A 17525-nucleotide genomic window follows, 5' to 3' on the forward strand; every position below is an offset into this window, starting at 1 on the left:
CCACTGTGAAGTTGTATAGGTATGAGAACTAGCCAGTCTCTATCTCAAGTTTTATATCTCTCATAAACTATATTATTTCTGTTATGAATAAGTTTCTCCATTAGCCACAGAATTGGGAATATAAAAATTTTAAGATTTTATTCTCTCGTATAAAGACTGTGGGCAATCTAGACATTCACAATAGCTCCATGATGTCATCAGGATGCCAAAATTCCTTTCTCTTCTCTGCCTTTTTACTATTTGGCTTCCATTCTCAAGGTCAGAGCTTTTAGAATTTCAACTGCTGCACGTTCACTCTAAGAAGGAGGAGAAAGATGGAAAAGGCAACAGTGCCCATGCCAGCTACCTGATACTTAAAGTCTTTTCTGGAAATTTCTTTCAACATCTTATAGACTTATGTCTTAAAGACCACTGACTCATAAATGTACTCATTTAGTGGTGTATTTCCACTCAGAATAAAATTATAGTTCTGTTACCATGAAGACTGGATCCTGGGTGGGAAACTAGTATTTTCTGTCACAAATGTATAGAGGAGATAAAATAGTGAAGAGTCTGGAAGTTACAATATATGAAGAGAAATGAAAGAAACTGGAGGCTTCTCATGGATAAGAAACGACTAAGGGTGATGAAGTAAGAATGTTTAGTTCTTTAAAGAGACTTCATGTGGAAGAAAGAGTAGATTTATTTTATGAGATAAAATTAAAACCTATGGAGATGCGGATTAGAAAGAGTTTCTTTGTTTTTGTCTCTTTGTTTGCTTTGTCTTTATTAAATAGTGCCAAACATTTTCTCACAGTAGAACATTTTAAAAAATGGAATGGGGTATGTTTTGAACACCTAAGGATTCCACATTCCCATGATTGTAAGAGAAGATTCTATACTAAACTCTTTGGGGGCCATCACCTCATCACTTTTATTTTTAGACTATAAGTCAAGTGTATATTTTCATAACTATCTAAGATCTCTGAATTCCAGGCAACTTACTTCATTGAAACTATGAAAAAAAATCACATTGAATATTCTTTTGCAGATTTTGGAATTACAGATGCAAAGTATAATGGAAAAGAAAATGAAAATCAAGAGAAGTACTGCAAAGCAGTTCAAGGAGAAGCCATCATTAATAAATTTTCTGTGTAAAAACTGTAGTGTGCCAGCCTGCTCTGGAGAAGATATCCACGTAATTGAGAAGATGCACCATGTCAATATGACACCAGAATTCAAGTAAGTCCAAGAGAAGACTTATCTTTAAGTTTCTTTATAAAGGATGAAGCAGTTTGTATTGTAAATGGTCTAACAAAATAGTACACACGAGATTCATTATTTTTTCAGAACTTCCCCTTTTTAGTCCCCAAATTATGAACCTTATTTCAAGTGTCCATTTTTCAAATATATACACAAGGGCAGGAAAGGAGAAGTGTAAGACCCAAAGCCATTTTCATCCAAACAAGATCAGTTTGTGAATGTTCATGTTTGTTTTCAACTTCTTGAGCAACTTAAGTCTAGTTAAAATAATCAACAGACAGGAAAGAAGCCACAAAAAGCAACATACCCTGAGAGGTGTGTGCCCAGTGATTTGGCTGAAGGGATGAAGTACAGAACAGTGCATGCATGTGGATGACTGGCAAGCCCAATAGTGTGTACCATGGGCTGTGTACTGGTCCTATATGAATTCTCAGGGATGATTCTGACTCCTTGATAATTTTAGGAAACTGTACTTGGTGAGAGCAAACAAAGCACCGCAAACAATGTGTGCTGAGTATCAAACAAATGGCGAGATAATCTGCAGTAAATGTGGCCAAGTAAGTAAACTGCTGTGGGCTTAATTTTACTTTGGCCAAAAGGAACTCTTAATTGAATGTGCATTTAATCTTTCCTCTCTCTCTCTCTTTTGTTTTCCAGGCTTGGGGAACAATGATGGTGCACAAAGGCTTAGATTTGCCTTGTCTCAAAATAAAGAATTTTGTAGTGGTTTTCAAAAATAATTTACCAAAGAAACAATACAAAAAGTGGGTAGAATTACCAATCACATTTCCTGATCTTAACTATTCGGAATATTGTTTGTTTAGTGATGAGGACTGACATTTGATTCAAGATTTCTTTTAAAAATATTACCAACTTGACATTTACATGATTTTGATTGTTTTCATCATACTACAGAACTTATGTGAACATTAATAAAAGTCAATGCTTTACTCTGTATTGAGGTGTATGAAAGAAGACAATATATTATGCTTTCAATTTCTACCTTGTTGGTGGGCAGAGGTTAAAAATAAAAAGCTTCCAGTAAAACCCTTTAGTGTGGAGCAGTATATTACCGTGGGAAGGAGGTTCGAGTATAAATAAGGATCTGAGGTACTAATCTCAGTCCTGTCACTAAATTGCAGAATAAAATTAAGCAAATCAGTTCATCTTTCTGAACCAGTCTCCTTTTTGGTGAAATGGTAATGGTACTATCTACATTTGCTTTTATTAGCTTTCTATTGCTTCATAGGGCTTCCCTGGTGGCTCAGGGATAAAGAATCTGCTTGCCAATGCAGGAGACCAGGGTTTGATCTCTGGGTTAAGAAGATCCCCTGCAAAAGGAAATGGTAACCCACTCCAGTGTTCTTGCTTGGAAAATTCCATGAATAGAGGAGCCTGACAGGCTTCAGTCCACGGGTCACAAAACTGTAGGACATGACAGTGACTAAACAACAAGTGGCTTAAAACAACACCCGTTTATTATTGCACATGTTCTGTAGCCCAGAGGTTGCTCAGCGTCTCAGAAGTCTGAAAGTCAAGGTGTCAGGTGATGTTTTCACCTGGATACTCTGGAAGAAGAATCACTTCCGATCTTTTCAGGTTGTTGGCAGTCATTTCCTTGCAACTGAAGAATGGGATTGCTATTTTGTTAGCCATCTACTGGGGATCACTCTAAGCACCAAACTTTGCCCTTATCACGTGGCCTGCTCATGGGGCCTTTCACAGCTACTTGCTTCTTCATGGCCAGCAGGAGACTCTCTCAAGTGTGCTAAGACAGTCTAACTGTAACCATGGGAATTTTAAATGTAATCCCATCATAATCACAAATCCTACCCATATTCAAGGTCGGAGGAATTTTCAGGGAATATATACCACTGGCAGAGATCTTGGAAGCCTTTTTAGAATTCTGCTTTCCACATCCCTTGCCCAGTGTTTATGATTAAGTAATATATGTGTTCGACATGAGTTTGAACAAACTCTGGGAGATAGTGAAGGACAGGGAAGCCCGGTGTGCTGCAGTCCATGGGGTAGCAAAGAGTCAGACACAACTGAGCAGCTGAACAACAACAGCAACAATATATACGTATGTATGAAAGTACTTTGAAAAATATGAAATGCCATGAAAGGCAAGGTATTGTCAGGGGAGTGTAATCTCTTCAGTTCTGTCTCATCACAACAAACATTTGAAGCAACGGACATTAAAGCCCTTGGTGCATCACAGCTCTCGGACAGTCCGTGTTATAGTTCTTGGACAGATCAGTTTTATTTAGAAAACAAAGGAAAATACATCCTCGAGGCATGAGGGTATGCTGACCCAAAAGACGCAAAGAGAAGAGAGAGAGAGACCCCCGGCCCTTTGGCTCCTCTTTTTATATGTTTTTTCCTCCCCTTGGGTCTGCCCTATGTAAATTGGGCTAGCCAGGAATGCTATTTGTTCCACCTGAGGTCCTCACTCCAGTTCTTGGACTTTCCTTTGTTCTATTTTCGCAGGCTTTTCCCTTCCTTGTCTTTCAACCACCGCCATTCTGGACTCCTTTTTCCCATTCTAACTACCTAACATCCTCCCCTCAAGAGATAGGAGGCCCGATTCTTTGGGAATAGGGGCATTGAGGTCTTTCTGCTACTTCCTGCTGAACTGGGATGGCGAGGAGTATTGGGCCTACCCCTCTTGCTAGTCTCAGGCCCCAGAGTCCTTATAGCGGTGTCCATCTAAGGGTGAGTGATATTTTCCATGGTAGGCTTTGTTTTATATATCCTTATTGAACTGGCACTGCATGTTGTAGCTTATTGACCTTGACAGAGACAAAACAGGTTAGACAATTGATAATAAATACATGGAACAATCATAAGCAGCATCAATATGGCATAACAAGGACTAGTAGGGGCATTAGCCAACTCTAAATTCTCATCACCAAGATGGCTCAAGTCCCTCCTTGTTCAGGGATCAGAAGATGTATCTCCTGTCTGTTTTGGAGTACAATCTCTGTCAAGCTGTGTTGGCTCTTTAGAGCTGTCCTGAGAAATCTTATCCCCAGAAACTAGAATTTGGGGGTGTTTATTAGAATGGCACTCATTGTAGTTCTGAATAGGTATCTAAGATCCCCCAGGGGCTCACAGGTGTATTGATTGTCCTCTTCTGTTTTCTTCCATGGCTTGACTCTTGAGTAGTGAATCCAGGAGTCATGTCCTGGTAGCTTGACTGCTGTGGGGGTAGAAAGTATTACAGGGTAGGGGCCCTTCCATGTGGGCTGGAGTTGAGACTTTGGGAACCCATCTTTTCAGATTTTAATTAAGACTTGAGTCCCTGGAGCATATAGTGGTGATTCCTTAGAATCTTTCGGGTCCTGGTTCACACCCCACAAGTGTATATCCTGTTGGAACTGCCCAATGGCCATGGTATAAGACTGGAGGGTCTGAGCCTCTGGATCTAGGAAGAGACCTCCCATCAGTTCAGTTCAGTCATTCAGTCGTGTCCGACTCTGTGACCTTATGAACTGCAGTACACCAGGCCTTCCTGTCCATCACCAACTCCTGGAGTTTACACAAACTCACGTCTATTGAGTCGGTGATGCCATCCAACCATCTCATCCTCTGTCATCCCCTTCTCCTTCCGCCCTCAATCTTTCCCAGCATCAGGGTCTTTTCCAATGAGTCAGCTCTTCGCATCAGGTGGCCAAAGTATTGGAGTTTCAGCTTCAACATCAGTCCTTCCAATGAACACCCAGGACTAATCTCCTTTAGGATGGACTGGTTGGATCTCCTTGCAGTCCAAGGGACTCTCAAGAGTCTTCTTCAACACCACAGGTCAAAAGCATCAATCCTTCGGTGCTCAGCTTTCTTTATAGTCCAACTCTCACATCCATACATGACTACTGGAAAAACCATAGCCTTGACTAGACGGACTTTTGTTGACAAAGTAATGTCTCTGCTTTTTAATATGCTGTCTAGGTTGGTCATAACTTTCCTTCCAAGGAATAAGCATCTTCTAATTTCATGGCTGCAATCACCATCTGCAGTGATTTTGGAACCCAAAAAAATAAAGTTAGCCACTGTTTCCACTGTTTCCCCATCTATTTGCCATGAAAGGATGGGACCGGATGCCATGATCTTAGTTTTCTGAATGTTGAGCTTTAAGCCAACTTTTTCACTCTTCTCTTTCACTTTCATCAAAAGGCTCTTTAGTTCTTCACTTTCTGCCATAAGGGTGGTGTCATCTGCATATCTGAAGTTATTGATATTTCTCCTGGCAATCTTGATTCCAGCTTGTGCTTCCTCCAGCCCAGCATTTCTCATGATGTACTCTGCATATAAGTTAAACAAGCAGGGTGACAATATACAGCCTTGACGTACTCCTTTTCCTATTTGGAACCAGTCTGTTGTTCCATGTCCAGTTCTAACATGGAGGTCTCCCATGTAGCATGTCATAAGAACTAAGACCAATCTGTTCCTTAGGGGCAATATGGGTTCAGAGGAGAGCTATTGGTAAAGTCTCCTTCCATCCCAGGGAGGTCTCCTGGGTTATCTTTTTTATCTCTGATTTTAAGAATTGGTTAGTTCTTTCTACTTTTCCTGAAGACTGAGGCCTCCAGGCACAATGGAGATAATAAGTAATGCTCAATGCTTTAGAGACCCCTTGGGTGACCTTAGAAGTAAATGATGTCCCATTGTTACTTTGTAATGACCTGGTCAGACCAAATCTCGGAAGGATTTCATGGAGCAGTTTTTTTACCACCTCCTCAGCCTTCTCAGTCCAGATAGGAAAGCCTTCAATCCATACTGTGAATATATCTATCATGACTAATAGGTATTTATACCCTTGAGAAACTGGCATCTGGGTGAAGTCCATCTGCCAGTCCTCTCCTGTAGGCCCCATATCTCTGGACAGGCTGGGCCACGTGGGGTTTTTGAGCTCCTTGGAGGCTGTTTAATTGGCAAGTGGGACAAGAGGAGACCACTTGCCTTATAGTCATTTGGAGGCCTGTTCCTCTGAAGGATCTTTCTATTAATCTTTGGAGGGCCTTTTCCCCTAAATGAGTAGTGGCATGTAAGGAGTTAACCAACTTCCACTGGAGGTTCTCAGGCAGAAAAAGGAGTCCCTCCTTTTGGAACCACCCCATATGATCTTCTTGAAAGCCTGCAATCTTAGCTTTAAGAGTCTCACCTTCAGTATATGAAGGAGTTTCTAGCAAATTAGTCTGTGGAACTAAGGTAGCAACCCCTATTGGGTCATTGTTCTGTAATGCTGCTCTCTTAGCTGCTTGATCAGCTGCTTGGTTCCCTCGTGCCACCTCAGTGCTCCCTTTTTGGTGTCCTTTACTCTGGGAGTTGGTGATGGACAGGGAGGCCTGGCGTGCTGTGGTTCATGAGGTCACAGAGAGTCAGACACGACTGAGTGACTGAACTGAACTGAACAGTGGGAGACTAAAACCTCAGAAGGCAGATGGACTGCCTCCAAGAGTCTAAGAATTTGATCACCATATTTGATTTTGGACCCTCGGGTGGTCAAGTGGCCCCTTTATTTCCAAATAGCAGCATGTTCATGTAGCAGCAGAAAGGCATATTTGGAGTCAGTGTAAATGGCTATTCTTTTTCCTTTTCCCAGCTCTAAAAGCTCAAGTCAGAGCTATGAGCTCAGCTAATTGGGCTCAAGTACTTGGTGGCAGAGGCTTAGCCGCTATGGTCTCAAAACTGGAGACTACTGCATATCCGGCTCTTCTTTTTCCATCCAAGACAAAGCTGCTTCCATCAGTGTACCAGATTTCCTCAGGATAGGTCAGAGGATCTTCTGACAATCCCTCTCGGGGTTTTGTCCAGTGGTCCAAGGTTTCTAAGCAAGAGTGAAAGGGGAGAGAGCCCTCAGGGTTAGGCAGGAGGGTGGCTGGGTTAAGAACCTCACAAGGACATATAGTGAGGCCTGGATTTTCCATCAGCACTACTTGATATCTGAGGATTCTTTGATTAGACATCCATAAATGGCCTCTCCCATTTAGGAGTTGTTTCACTTGGTGACTGGTAAAAATAGTTAGTTTGCCCCAAAAAGAGAATTTTAAAGCATCTTCTCTCAGGACTGCAATAGCTGCAAGGTTTCGAAGGCAGGGAGAGATTTCTTCCCAATAAGGGAGAAGGACAGTCAGGGACCACTAGAAACTGGTGGGAAAATATTTGTCCATCCCAGCAACAAAGTACTCAGGTGAATCTTTTTGTAATTGTTTTTCCTGTAGCATCCAAAATGGTACAGATTTGGGAGGAGAAGTCTCCAGAATAGGAGATCAAGACAGAGTAGGTAGCCTCCGTGTCAATCCAAGAAATTCTCTGACCTACCTGCCGCATCCAGTTGCACCCTTGGCTCCAGCCCCGTGATGGTTATCTGTGACAGGTGGGCTGGCTGGAGCGGGCCCACTTCAGTCCTGTTGAACCATCGTGAGGGAAGTCTTAGTGCCTGACCGTGATGCTCTTGAGTCCCCAAGGCAGAGTGTCGCCCAGTGTCCCAGTTGATGGCGTTTGTAGCAAGCCATTTTAGGAGACTTATCAGGTTTGGACACTCTTTGGCCCAATGCCCCTCCTGTCTACAGATTAAACATTTGCCTCGTGCCTTGTCCTTCAAGGACTCGGGGTTGCTGTAAGGCTTCCCTGGAGGGAGACCACCATCTGGGCATGCCTTGTCTCTTTCCTTTTCTCCCTTTCCTGGGCCTTTGCCTCCTTCTCCTGTTCTGTTATAAAAGGTATTGGTGGCTGTCTGGACCATCTCATCTAAAGAGACAGCAGGGTCCTGATGCTGTAGCTGTTGTAACTTTATTCTGATATCTGATGCACATTGGGACAGGAATTTGTCCTTTAAAAATCACCTGTCCCTCATAAGAGTCTAAGTCCAGACTAGTAAACTTTTGGAGGGCCTCTTTTAGCCTTTCTAGAAAGGCAATGGGTTCTCGTTTGGCTCCTGAGTTATTGCTGAGACTGGGTACAGTCCCACAAGGCTGTGGGACTTCTTTCTATTTCCATGGGTGGACTTCCTTAGGGGTGAGTCTTTCTGAAACTTATCCTACCCAGTACTGTTGCAACCTGAGAGCCAGGGGTCCCTGGGTCAAGGTGCAGATCCGCAGGCAGGCTGAGGCGTGACAGCCTCCTGGAGATCGAATCCCCGGGCAGGTCGAGGCAGGTCTGCCTCCCGAGAATTGGGTCCCTGGGCAGATCGAGGCATGACGACCTCCTGGGACCCCTGGACTGGTGGATCCCCGAGCAGGTTGAAGACAACCTTTTGAGGACCAGATCCCTAGGAAATCAAGACAGGTTGACCTCCTGGGACCCCCAGACTGGAGTTGGGTGTCCCCAAGGTCTCCAGCGTGACCAGTGCTGGGTAGGATTAAAGGGTTGTAATTTTAACTCATTGCCAGTTTGTTCACTGCAGATGGGAATAGATACCCTGATGTAATGCAATCCAAGCCTGTGCCCTGAGACTGGGAAACAGTGAAATAGTCATAAGCCTTATCCTCTTACTGCTCTAAGGGATTGTGAGTCACTGATTTCTTCCCCTAGTCCTCCATAAGAGCAGGTTAGGGTGTCTCCAATGGTACACATTTCATTGTCATAGACACACTTTAGGTAATAACAGAAGTAATGACAAAGGAGTGGGTTATCTGGCCCTGTTAGGGGCATTAAGAGTATCTTAATAATAGACTGGGTGGAGCAACATTGTCTACAAGTGGGCAGGGTCCTGATTGTAGGAGTTAGTAATTGGCTTAAGAACAAATTTGTTAAGAGGCAACAGACCAGATGTTCCATAAAAGTGGAGTGGAGATTTGATCTGGGGGTATGTTTATAACTTTAGAAGGGTGGTAAGGGTTTGGGCCCAAATGGCCTGCAGGGCTAACTCCCAAAGTGGCAAACATTATCCCTGGAAGCCCAATTGCCTTTGAAGGGATGCCAACAGATGGACTTCTAGCGGGCATTGTGCACCTGTCGCCCACCCTAGTGGGTTCACTGAGAGATGCTGATGTTGCACATGTTGTAGGAAACATGGAAGATGAAGGCCTGAATATCTACAGGGATTGGATATTATACAGTATTTCCCTCCCAAGGGCCAGCTATTTTCTGGTTGTCCCTCCAGAATATTGTAGGGGCAACATTGTGGGCCTGGACTGGGCTGAGGAAAAGAGCATGAGACAGGAGGGAAGGGGCAGGGCACAACCTTTGAAAAAATGACATAGTGCAAGGGCATAACATAAACCAATTAAAAATCAATTGGGTCCAAGATGACAAATCAAATTCAAGTAAACCTTAATCCCCAATCTGTAAGCCAAATGACACACCCAGAGGTGGCAGGACAGCTCCAAGGCACCGTCAAAAGACTGAGGAGTAGTTGGTTTCCCAAAGGTTGGGATGATCCTCCCACTCATTAGCATATGAATTCACCCCTCTTGCAGAACCTAACCAGACCACATTCCACTGCAGAAACGTTTGCCCTCTGCAATGGCCCACACCCTGCAGAGTGTGGTCTCTCCAAATCCTAACAAATCCACCTCTTACCTATTGCTGTGTCACTCACTGAATTTTTGCAATGAGACATTAGAGCCTGAGCTTCATTAGGTCCTGAAGCCAGAAAATCTGCTAAATACCTGACCTGTGCTCACAGTTTTTATTGGCCTGATCCTTGGCACAAAGATTAAGGACAGAAGAACCCCCACCCGCTTGGGTAACAGCTACTGGGGCTCAGCAGACAGTGCCTTTGGGACATACCTAGGAGTAGCCTCTAGAGAGTCCCTCAGTTGTGCCCACTGCCACTCGCCTGTTTGCGGGATGTTCGAGGAAACAAGAAATGAGAGATTGTAAAGGAATTAAGATTTTGTTAAGCATATGTCCCTCCAGCCATAGGAGCCAGGACCTCCTACTTTAACTAGAGGTCTTCTGGAATCTGAGACTGAGCCACATGAGCTTTCTGCTGAGTTCGTTTTTCACTGTCCTGGTTTCCAGCATGATGGGCCTCTTGTCACTTCCCTTGCGCTGTGTTTTCTTCGCGTTCTGCTTCTACCGGAGAGTTGGGCTCCTGCTGTGCTTGGCCTCCTCCTTGCAGGGGCCACGCTGAGGTTGTTTCAGCCAGGTTAAACCCAAGTCATGGCACCATAGACGTCAGAGGAGTGTAATCTCCTCGTTTGTGTATCATCACAAGAAAGATTTGAAGCGACGGACGTTGAAGCCCTTGGCGCGTCACAGCTCTCGGACAGTCCACGTTATAGTTCTTGGACTGATCAGTTTATTTAGAAAATAAAGGAAAATACATCCTCGAGGCGTGAGGGCATTCCAACCTAAAAGACGCGAAGAGAAGAGCGAGAGAGAGAAAGAGAAGGAGTGCGCGCGGGAGAGAGAGAGAGATGTTATAGCCACGCGTTCCGGGAAACAAGCTCACTCAGAAGGACGATGCAGGTAGTGAAGTGCAGTTTATTACACCAGCAGGCCCAAGGCAGAGTATCCTCTTAGCCAAGGACCCCGACCAGCATTTGTGAAAATCTTTTATACCCCATGTGTACGTGTCTGAACCCACCACCCAATTTCCTTGTGACTTACATAAACAAAGGAAAGGTAAATACAATCACAATAACCCCATCATTCATGTGTTATGTGTTCAAAGAGTCAATAATCAATAAGCCCGAGGTTACATTCCAAACAGTCAATTATCAATAAGCCAGAGGTTACAGAAAAAAATTTATGACCTGTCCAGAGGTAGGGGGATCAGTGTATGTTTTCTCTTAGGTGATGAGTAACCTGGATACAACCTTCAAGATTCCCCTGTCCGGAGGGGGTCTTATCCTTCTATTGTCGTTTCCACAGGCACTACACACAGAGTTCAGAGTCCATTAGGGAGGTGGCCGAACATGATTAGCATGAACAGGCCTAAGATGGAGTCCAGGCCCTATGAATTCCTTCTTCAGAGAGACCCCCGGCCCTTTGGCTCCTCTTTTTATATGTTTTTTCCTCCCCTTGGGGCTGCCCTATGTAAATTGGGCTAGCCAGGAAAGCTGTTTGTTTCATCTGAGGTCCTCACTCCAGTCCTCGAACCTTCCTTTGTTCTATTTTCCCAGGCTTTTCCCTTCCTTGTCTTTTAGCCACCGCCATTCTGGATTCCTTTTTCCTATTCTAATTACCTAAGGCAATGGCACCCCACTCCAATATTCTTGCCTGGAAAATCCCATGGACGGAGGAGCCTGGTAGGCTGCAGTCCATGGGGTCGCTAAGAGTCGGACACGACTGAGCAACTTCACTTCCAATTTTCCCTTTCATGCACTGGAGAAGGAAATGGCAACCCACTCCAGTATTCTTGCCTGGAGAACCCCAGGGACGGCGAAGCCTGGTGAGCTGCCATCTATGGGGTCGCACAGAGTCGGACACGACTAAAGCGACTTAGCAGCAACAGTATTATTAAGAAGAAGACATCAGGTAGGTTAAGGCTTACTTCCACAGCTTTCCCTTCATGAACATAACACTATGCTCAGTAATTACCTTAAAAGAACAGAGGTTAAATCCAGACTAGTTATTAATACATACGAGATTACCTGTGTCAGTGGAGATGTCCAGGGTTCACACAGTGTCGAACAGGCAGCAGGTGCTGGATGTCATTCGAAAATAAATAGAAAGTGTTTACCTGCACCACTCCCTAGTACTAAGCAGAAGAGTAACCTCTCTGTGTCTGGGACATTTTCAGTGTTCCTGAACTAAATGAGATCGTTTGGAGATAGACACAGGGCTCAGCACAACAGAACATTCTCCCAGTAGAAGAGTAGCCTCTTTTGTCATGGAAGAACCACATGATCGAGACAGAACCACAACAGACCATTTTAACCCACACTTACCCAGTCTCACGGATGGTCTGCTTCACAGAAAGTTACCTCCTATGACTAAGGAGAAACAAAATGTTGGGGGGAGTAAAAAGTAAATTCTGTGGTTTTTAGATTAATTAAATTCAATCTAACAATATCTTTGAATCTTTTGATTAAGACCTGAGCAAATATGAATATTAACCAATCAGAGCTCTTCAGAATACAAGAGGACAAAAGAAGGCTGTGACTTTCTCAAGATAGTTTTTAAAACTCCAGCTGACTTCATTTAAAGTATTGCTGTCTTCTAGAATTTTTTGGAAATTGTACAAGAAATCAAATGCATAGAATAGCTAAATGTACTGCCACAACATATGTAGACTGTTTATGAAGTATCGGCAAATACTAGGTTTTTTCATCTATGTTTTCCAGTTTATTTTCAATAAAGGGATATTATTTTTACTGCCAAGTTTTAAAATACATGTTTCAAGTAACCTAAAACTTAATATGCACTCTACCTGAACTCAAACTCTGATGCATTCAAAAACCATTGTAATCATTGTAGAACTTTGATTGTTAATGAAGAGTTTAATATTTTAAGGTCATTTACAGAATATCCTCATGACAGGAAGATATCATGTCAGATGCCTGAGTTTCAGTCCCCATATAGTCTTCAATTACTTAGGTAACTGAGCAATCTCATCTCACAGAGCTTGTGTTTGCTTTCTTAAAAAAATCAGAGGTAGTATTCAGTGGTATCAAAGTTTCCTTACAACTCTAGCATTCTCATTGTTCATGCTTCTGGCTCCCTGGCTGTTCTCATATGGAGACCTTGTTTAGTGATTTGTGATATTACCAACCATGGACTTGGGCTTCCTTTGCGGCTCAGATGGTGAAGAATCTGCCTGCATTGTAGGAGACCCAGATTTCAGCCCCTGGGTAGAGAAGATACCATGGAGAAGGGAATGACAACCCACTCCAGTATTCTCACCTGGAGAATTCCATGAACAGAGGAGCCTGGGGGTCTATATAGTCCATGGGATTGCAAAGAGTGAAATACAATGATTAACACGTTAACGATTAACACTTTAACAACTGTGGGCTAAATATCTACTGCATACATTACACTTTTGAAGATAGCTCCTGTTTGCTGAAGGACATAGCAGAGGTCTCACTAAACAGGTTCACAGGCTGGAGTCATACATCTCAAGGCAGGGTTGAAAGGTCTGAAAGGGTCCGGAAATTTTAGAACAACCAGCATTTCCAAGCCAATAGATCATTGGCCAACCTTGGGGATAAGAAATGTAAAGGCTTACTACCAAAAGTTTGAGATCATTTCAGTGAAATCCCATGAAATTAAGATACAGTAACTTATGGTTTATACAGGCATTTTTTGTATGGCATTGAGTGTAAGGCATTGAGGCAACACATAAATGGATGAGAAATGGTTTTCCACAGGATGATTAGTGCATGTCACAAGCAATTGTTGAAAATGAAAAATGCTATGAGAGGTGAATCTTTTCCTCTCTGTAATTTAATAGTCTCTATATTAGAGTGTTGTGCCTTAGGGAAAGGAAGGCTTCTGACATTGTTTTCAAATGTTTGAACCTAAAGGCAAAGAGGATTCAGTGTTTCTCATTGTTGTTGCTTTTAAGATGTAAGAGTCTTAAACACGTTTATGTGCTAATAGAAAAGGACAAGAGGAAGTGATAAAACTAGCAATGTTCAGCCCAAAAGTAAATTGTTTATTGGGTATTAATGATATATTCTACAAAATGTTCTTGCTACAGAATTTTCTAGTCACCCTGATCCTTTTTCACCCTGATGCCTTTGCGCAAAAGTAGAAGCCCTTCCAGAGGTGGAAATGGCAACCAGCTCTAGTGTCTTTGCCTGGAAAATCCCATTGACAGAGGAGCCTGGCAGGCTATAGTCTATGGGATCCCAAAGAGTCGGACACAACTGAAGCGACTTACCAGGCAAGCAGGTAGAAGCCCTTCCTTTCCATCTCTTCAGCAGACATCTTTCACATTTTTCAAAGACAAAATCTGTGTGTCACTTCCCAGTATCTAGCACAGTTCATGTTTTCAGAATTAGAATGGAGAGCATACCCAGGGAAAGTAACGTTCATTCACCCTGAGCATAACAAAGTGCTCATTTCCAAAATCTGGTAAACAATTACATGAGTCATAGCAACAAAGAAAAAACAAGAAAATTATTTTATTTTCTTCTAAGAGTTAAGAAGTTAATTTGAAGTGACTGTAAGTTTGTAGTTTGCTGTTTGTGAATTTATCCTTAATTAATTCTACTAGACATACAATTTTACATCTTTGTTTTCATTAGGAGAGTACGGAGTGAGACAAACTTGGGTGTGGATCCTCACTAGCTTTGTGACTTGAGCAAGTCACTTAATCTCTCTGAGACTATAGAAAATTAATACCAGTCTTGAGGAACTGTCAGGAGAATTTGGATATTGCATAAAACACACCTATTAGGTGCTAAATGCACTTGGTTTCTTGTATAATTTCCAAATATAATATATGTATAGAATATACTAGTAAGAGTTTTCAGAAAAGCAGGAGCAATGGTAGAAGCACAGCTGTGGATATAGCGTAATAGTAAATTTGAGACCTATGTTTGATTGTGAGTATTATAAACATTCAATATTTATCTAGAGGGCTTTTCTCAAGAAGTAAGGGGCTCAGTGGTAAAGAATCCATCTGCTAATGTAGGAGATGCTGGTTTGATCCCTGGGTTGGGAAGATCCCCTGGATAAGGAAATGGCAACCCACTCCAGTATTCCTCCCTGGAAAATCCCACTGACAGAGGAGACTGGCAGGATACAGTCTATGGGATCACAAAAGAGTTGGACAGAATGTAGTAACTAAACAACAAGTATCAGTTGTAATGAAACATGATTGCTATGAATATGCTATTCAGTGTAGTTTGAGGAAGGATTTAATGGCCAAATCTTCTATAGATGCAACATAAAGATAGGTATCAATCACAAAGATAGAAAAATATAAAGATCAACACTTTTTTAAGTGACTATAGGAGTTAAGTAGGTCTAGCATATAGATAACAATTATAATTAGAGCTTGTCTTCATCTTCAAGAAGTCTATAATAATGGAAGCAACCTAATATATAAACATACTATACATATATACATATATATGTGTGTGTGTATGTATGTATACACACACATAATGGAATACTACTCAGCCATAAAAAAGAATGAAATATTGTCATTTACAGCAACATGGATGGACTTAGAGGGCGTTATACTAAGTAAAATAAGTCAGACCAGGGGATGACATATGCCATATTCCACATCGCTCTTATGTGGAATATAAAAAATACAACAAATAAGTGTATATAACAAAAAAGAATCAGACTCATGCTGTAGAGAACAAACTAGGGTTTATCAGCAGAGAAAAAACTAGGGAGAGGGGAGCAGTATATACAGGTTGGGGAGTGGAAGGCACAAACTTTTGGTTGTTAAGATAGGCTCAAGGATATATTGTACGGCACAGGAACATTAGCCAATATTTTGTAATAACAGTAAATGGAAAGTGACCTTTAAAACTGAATATACATTTAAAAATAATAATATAATTTGATACTTATCAGGCCAGCAAATGCATGAAAAAATGAGAGTGAGCGAGAGAAGGATTTTTGTTGTAGCATATGAACAGTAATTTTTGTCCAGCACAAATGGCAATTTTTTTTTTGAGGGAGTGGTTCTCTAAACATTTTTTTCAGGTCATAAATTATAAAATATAAAATATATATGGAAAGCATTGCAGACATTCTTTATAATTTTTAGATATTTTCTACACAGAGTATTACCAAGTCTCTCTATATAGGAAATTAGTCATTCCATAAGCATCTTGTTTGAGGATGACATCAGATAGTGCTGAGCTCTATTAGTTTATAATTTAAAATCCAAATTAAAGGCTACATTCTAGGTGAGAAGAGGAACAGACTGTTCATAGGAAGTAATATTTAACTATGCAGTTGTTAGAATATATTTAAACCACTATTTAACTTGAATATACTTAATGAAATATATTAGGTTTTGCACACTAATTTCAAAGCTGGACATTAAGACACATATATGAAAGAAATTTAAAGTTTGATTCATTTACATATGTAAACTAATAATGAATCAAAGATGAACCTTTTTTCAACTTAAATATATCCTTCAAACTCTGCCTTTTGCTATTTTTAATGAGCACTTGTATTTTATTTTACATACACAGGATGAATGGACTGTTGGATGCTTAGTTCTTTCATTCTGAATCTCTTAATAAACATGAAAATGATTTTAATTCAATAAGCTATAAGGATTTGTGTAACACTGAAATGACCTGAACAACTGAGTTAGTGTTGCCCACTTGAGATTCATATCAATTCAGTACCATACTGAGGTTTCTACTACTAAATTTACTTTTTTCCTTAGCATTTGATCCAGATTTATAATTTCATGACTTGACATTGTACAATTCATGCCTAAATAACCTGTTAAGTTCAAAATTGCAACTTCTTGTGACTTTCAAAACATTTATTACATTTGACAAATGAATCCCAAATCTTTCTCTAAAACACTGATGTTTCTTATGTTTAATTAGACCAAATGTTTTTTCTTCTTTTGAAAGCCACTAACATCTTGGGGAAAGACACTTTAAGGTTCTCCAAAGTTTGTAATAAACAACTTAGTTTAGTATTTTATTCTATCACTTGTTTAGAGATAAAACGTAGAACTCAAATAACTGCAAGAAACAAACAAAAATAACGTTTCATTCCAATGAGAATGGTGTGCTACAAGCAGGAGAGTAAAAAGAAGAGAAAATGAAGGTAAAAATGGAGTAGAAACTAAATGAATGAAACAATAAAGACAGCAGCAAAGAAGATAAAAAGACACCTGCACTAAAACATATAGACAAAGAAATGAAAAAGGAAGAAGGAAAAATGAATTTACCAAGAGATATGTGTAGTTTAATAAATGGCCAATTATTGCTTTTATCTACTAATCAAATATTTTTAGGTCCTACTATTTGTTTTGTTGTGTTCAGTTGCTAAGTCATGTCCTACTCTTTGTGATCCCACGGAATGCAGCACTCCAGGCTCATCTATCCTCCAATATCTCCCAGATTTTGCTCATTTTCATGTCCATTGAGTCAGTGATGCTCTCTGACTGTCTCATCCTTAGCTGCTCTCTTCTCTTTTTGCCTTCAGTCTTTCCCAGCATCAGCGAGTCAGTTCTTTGCATCAGGTAGCCAAAGTATTGGAGCTTCAGCTTTAGCGTCAGTCCTTCCAATGAATTTTCTGGGTTAATTTCCTTTAGGACTGACTGGTTTGATCTCCTTGCAGTCCAAGGAACTCTCAAGAGTCTTATCCAGCACCACTATTCAAAAACATCAGTTCTTTGGCACTCAGCCTTCTTTATGGCCCAACTCTCACATCTGTACATGACCACT

At 41.3% G+C, this 17525-nt stretch overlaps 2 protein-coding genes across 2 annotated transcripts in view; both read left to right on the plus strand.

Moving 5' to 3' along the window:
- IFIH1 (interferon induced with helicase C domain 1) overlaps nucleotides 1-2289 on the plus strand; it is a 57215-nt gene extending 54926 nt beyond the window's left edge. Inside the window, exons 14-16 of the mRNA XM_081581590.1 lie at nucleotides 1031-1221; nucleotides 1706-1799; nucleotides 1900-2289. Coding sequence (XP_081437716.1) covers nucleotides 1031-1221; nucleotides 1706-1799; nucleotides 1900-2079 — 465 coding nt within the window. The 3' untranslated portion in view covers nucleotides 2080-2289. The remainder of the gene's footprint in view (nucleotides 1-1030; nucleotides 1222-1705; nucleotides 1800-1899) is intronic.
- An 8124-nt stretch (nucleotides 2290-10413) lies between these two features.
- The window catches only part of FAP (fibroblast activation protein alpha), a 105380-nt gene continuing 98268 nt past the window's right edge, over nucleotides 10414-17525 (plus strand). The window contains exon 1 of the mRNA XM_081581594.1: nucleotides 10414-10659. The gene's annotated coding sequence lies outside the window, so the exon portion shown is untranslated. The remainder of the gene's footprint in view (nucleotides 10660-17525) is intronic.

Source organism: Giraffa tippelskirchi, chromosome 3 (genome assembly GCF_054371585.1).
Source record: "Giraffa tippelskirchi isolate mGirTip1 chromosome 3, T2T-mGirTip1v1.2.pri, whole genome shotgun sequence".
Classification (NCBI taxonomy): domain Eukaryota; kingdom Metazoa; phylum Chordata; class Mammalia; order Artiodactyla; family Giraffidae; genus Giraffa; species Giraffa tippelskirchi.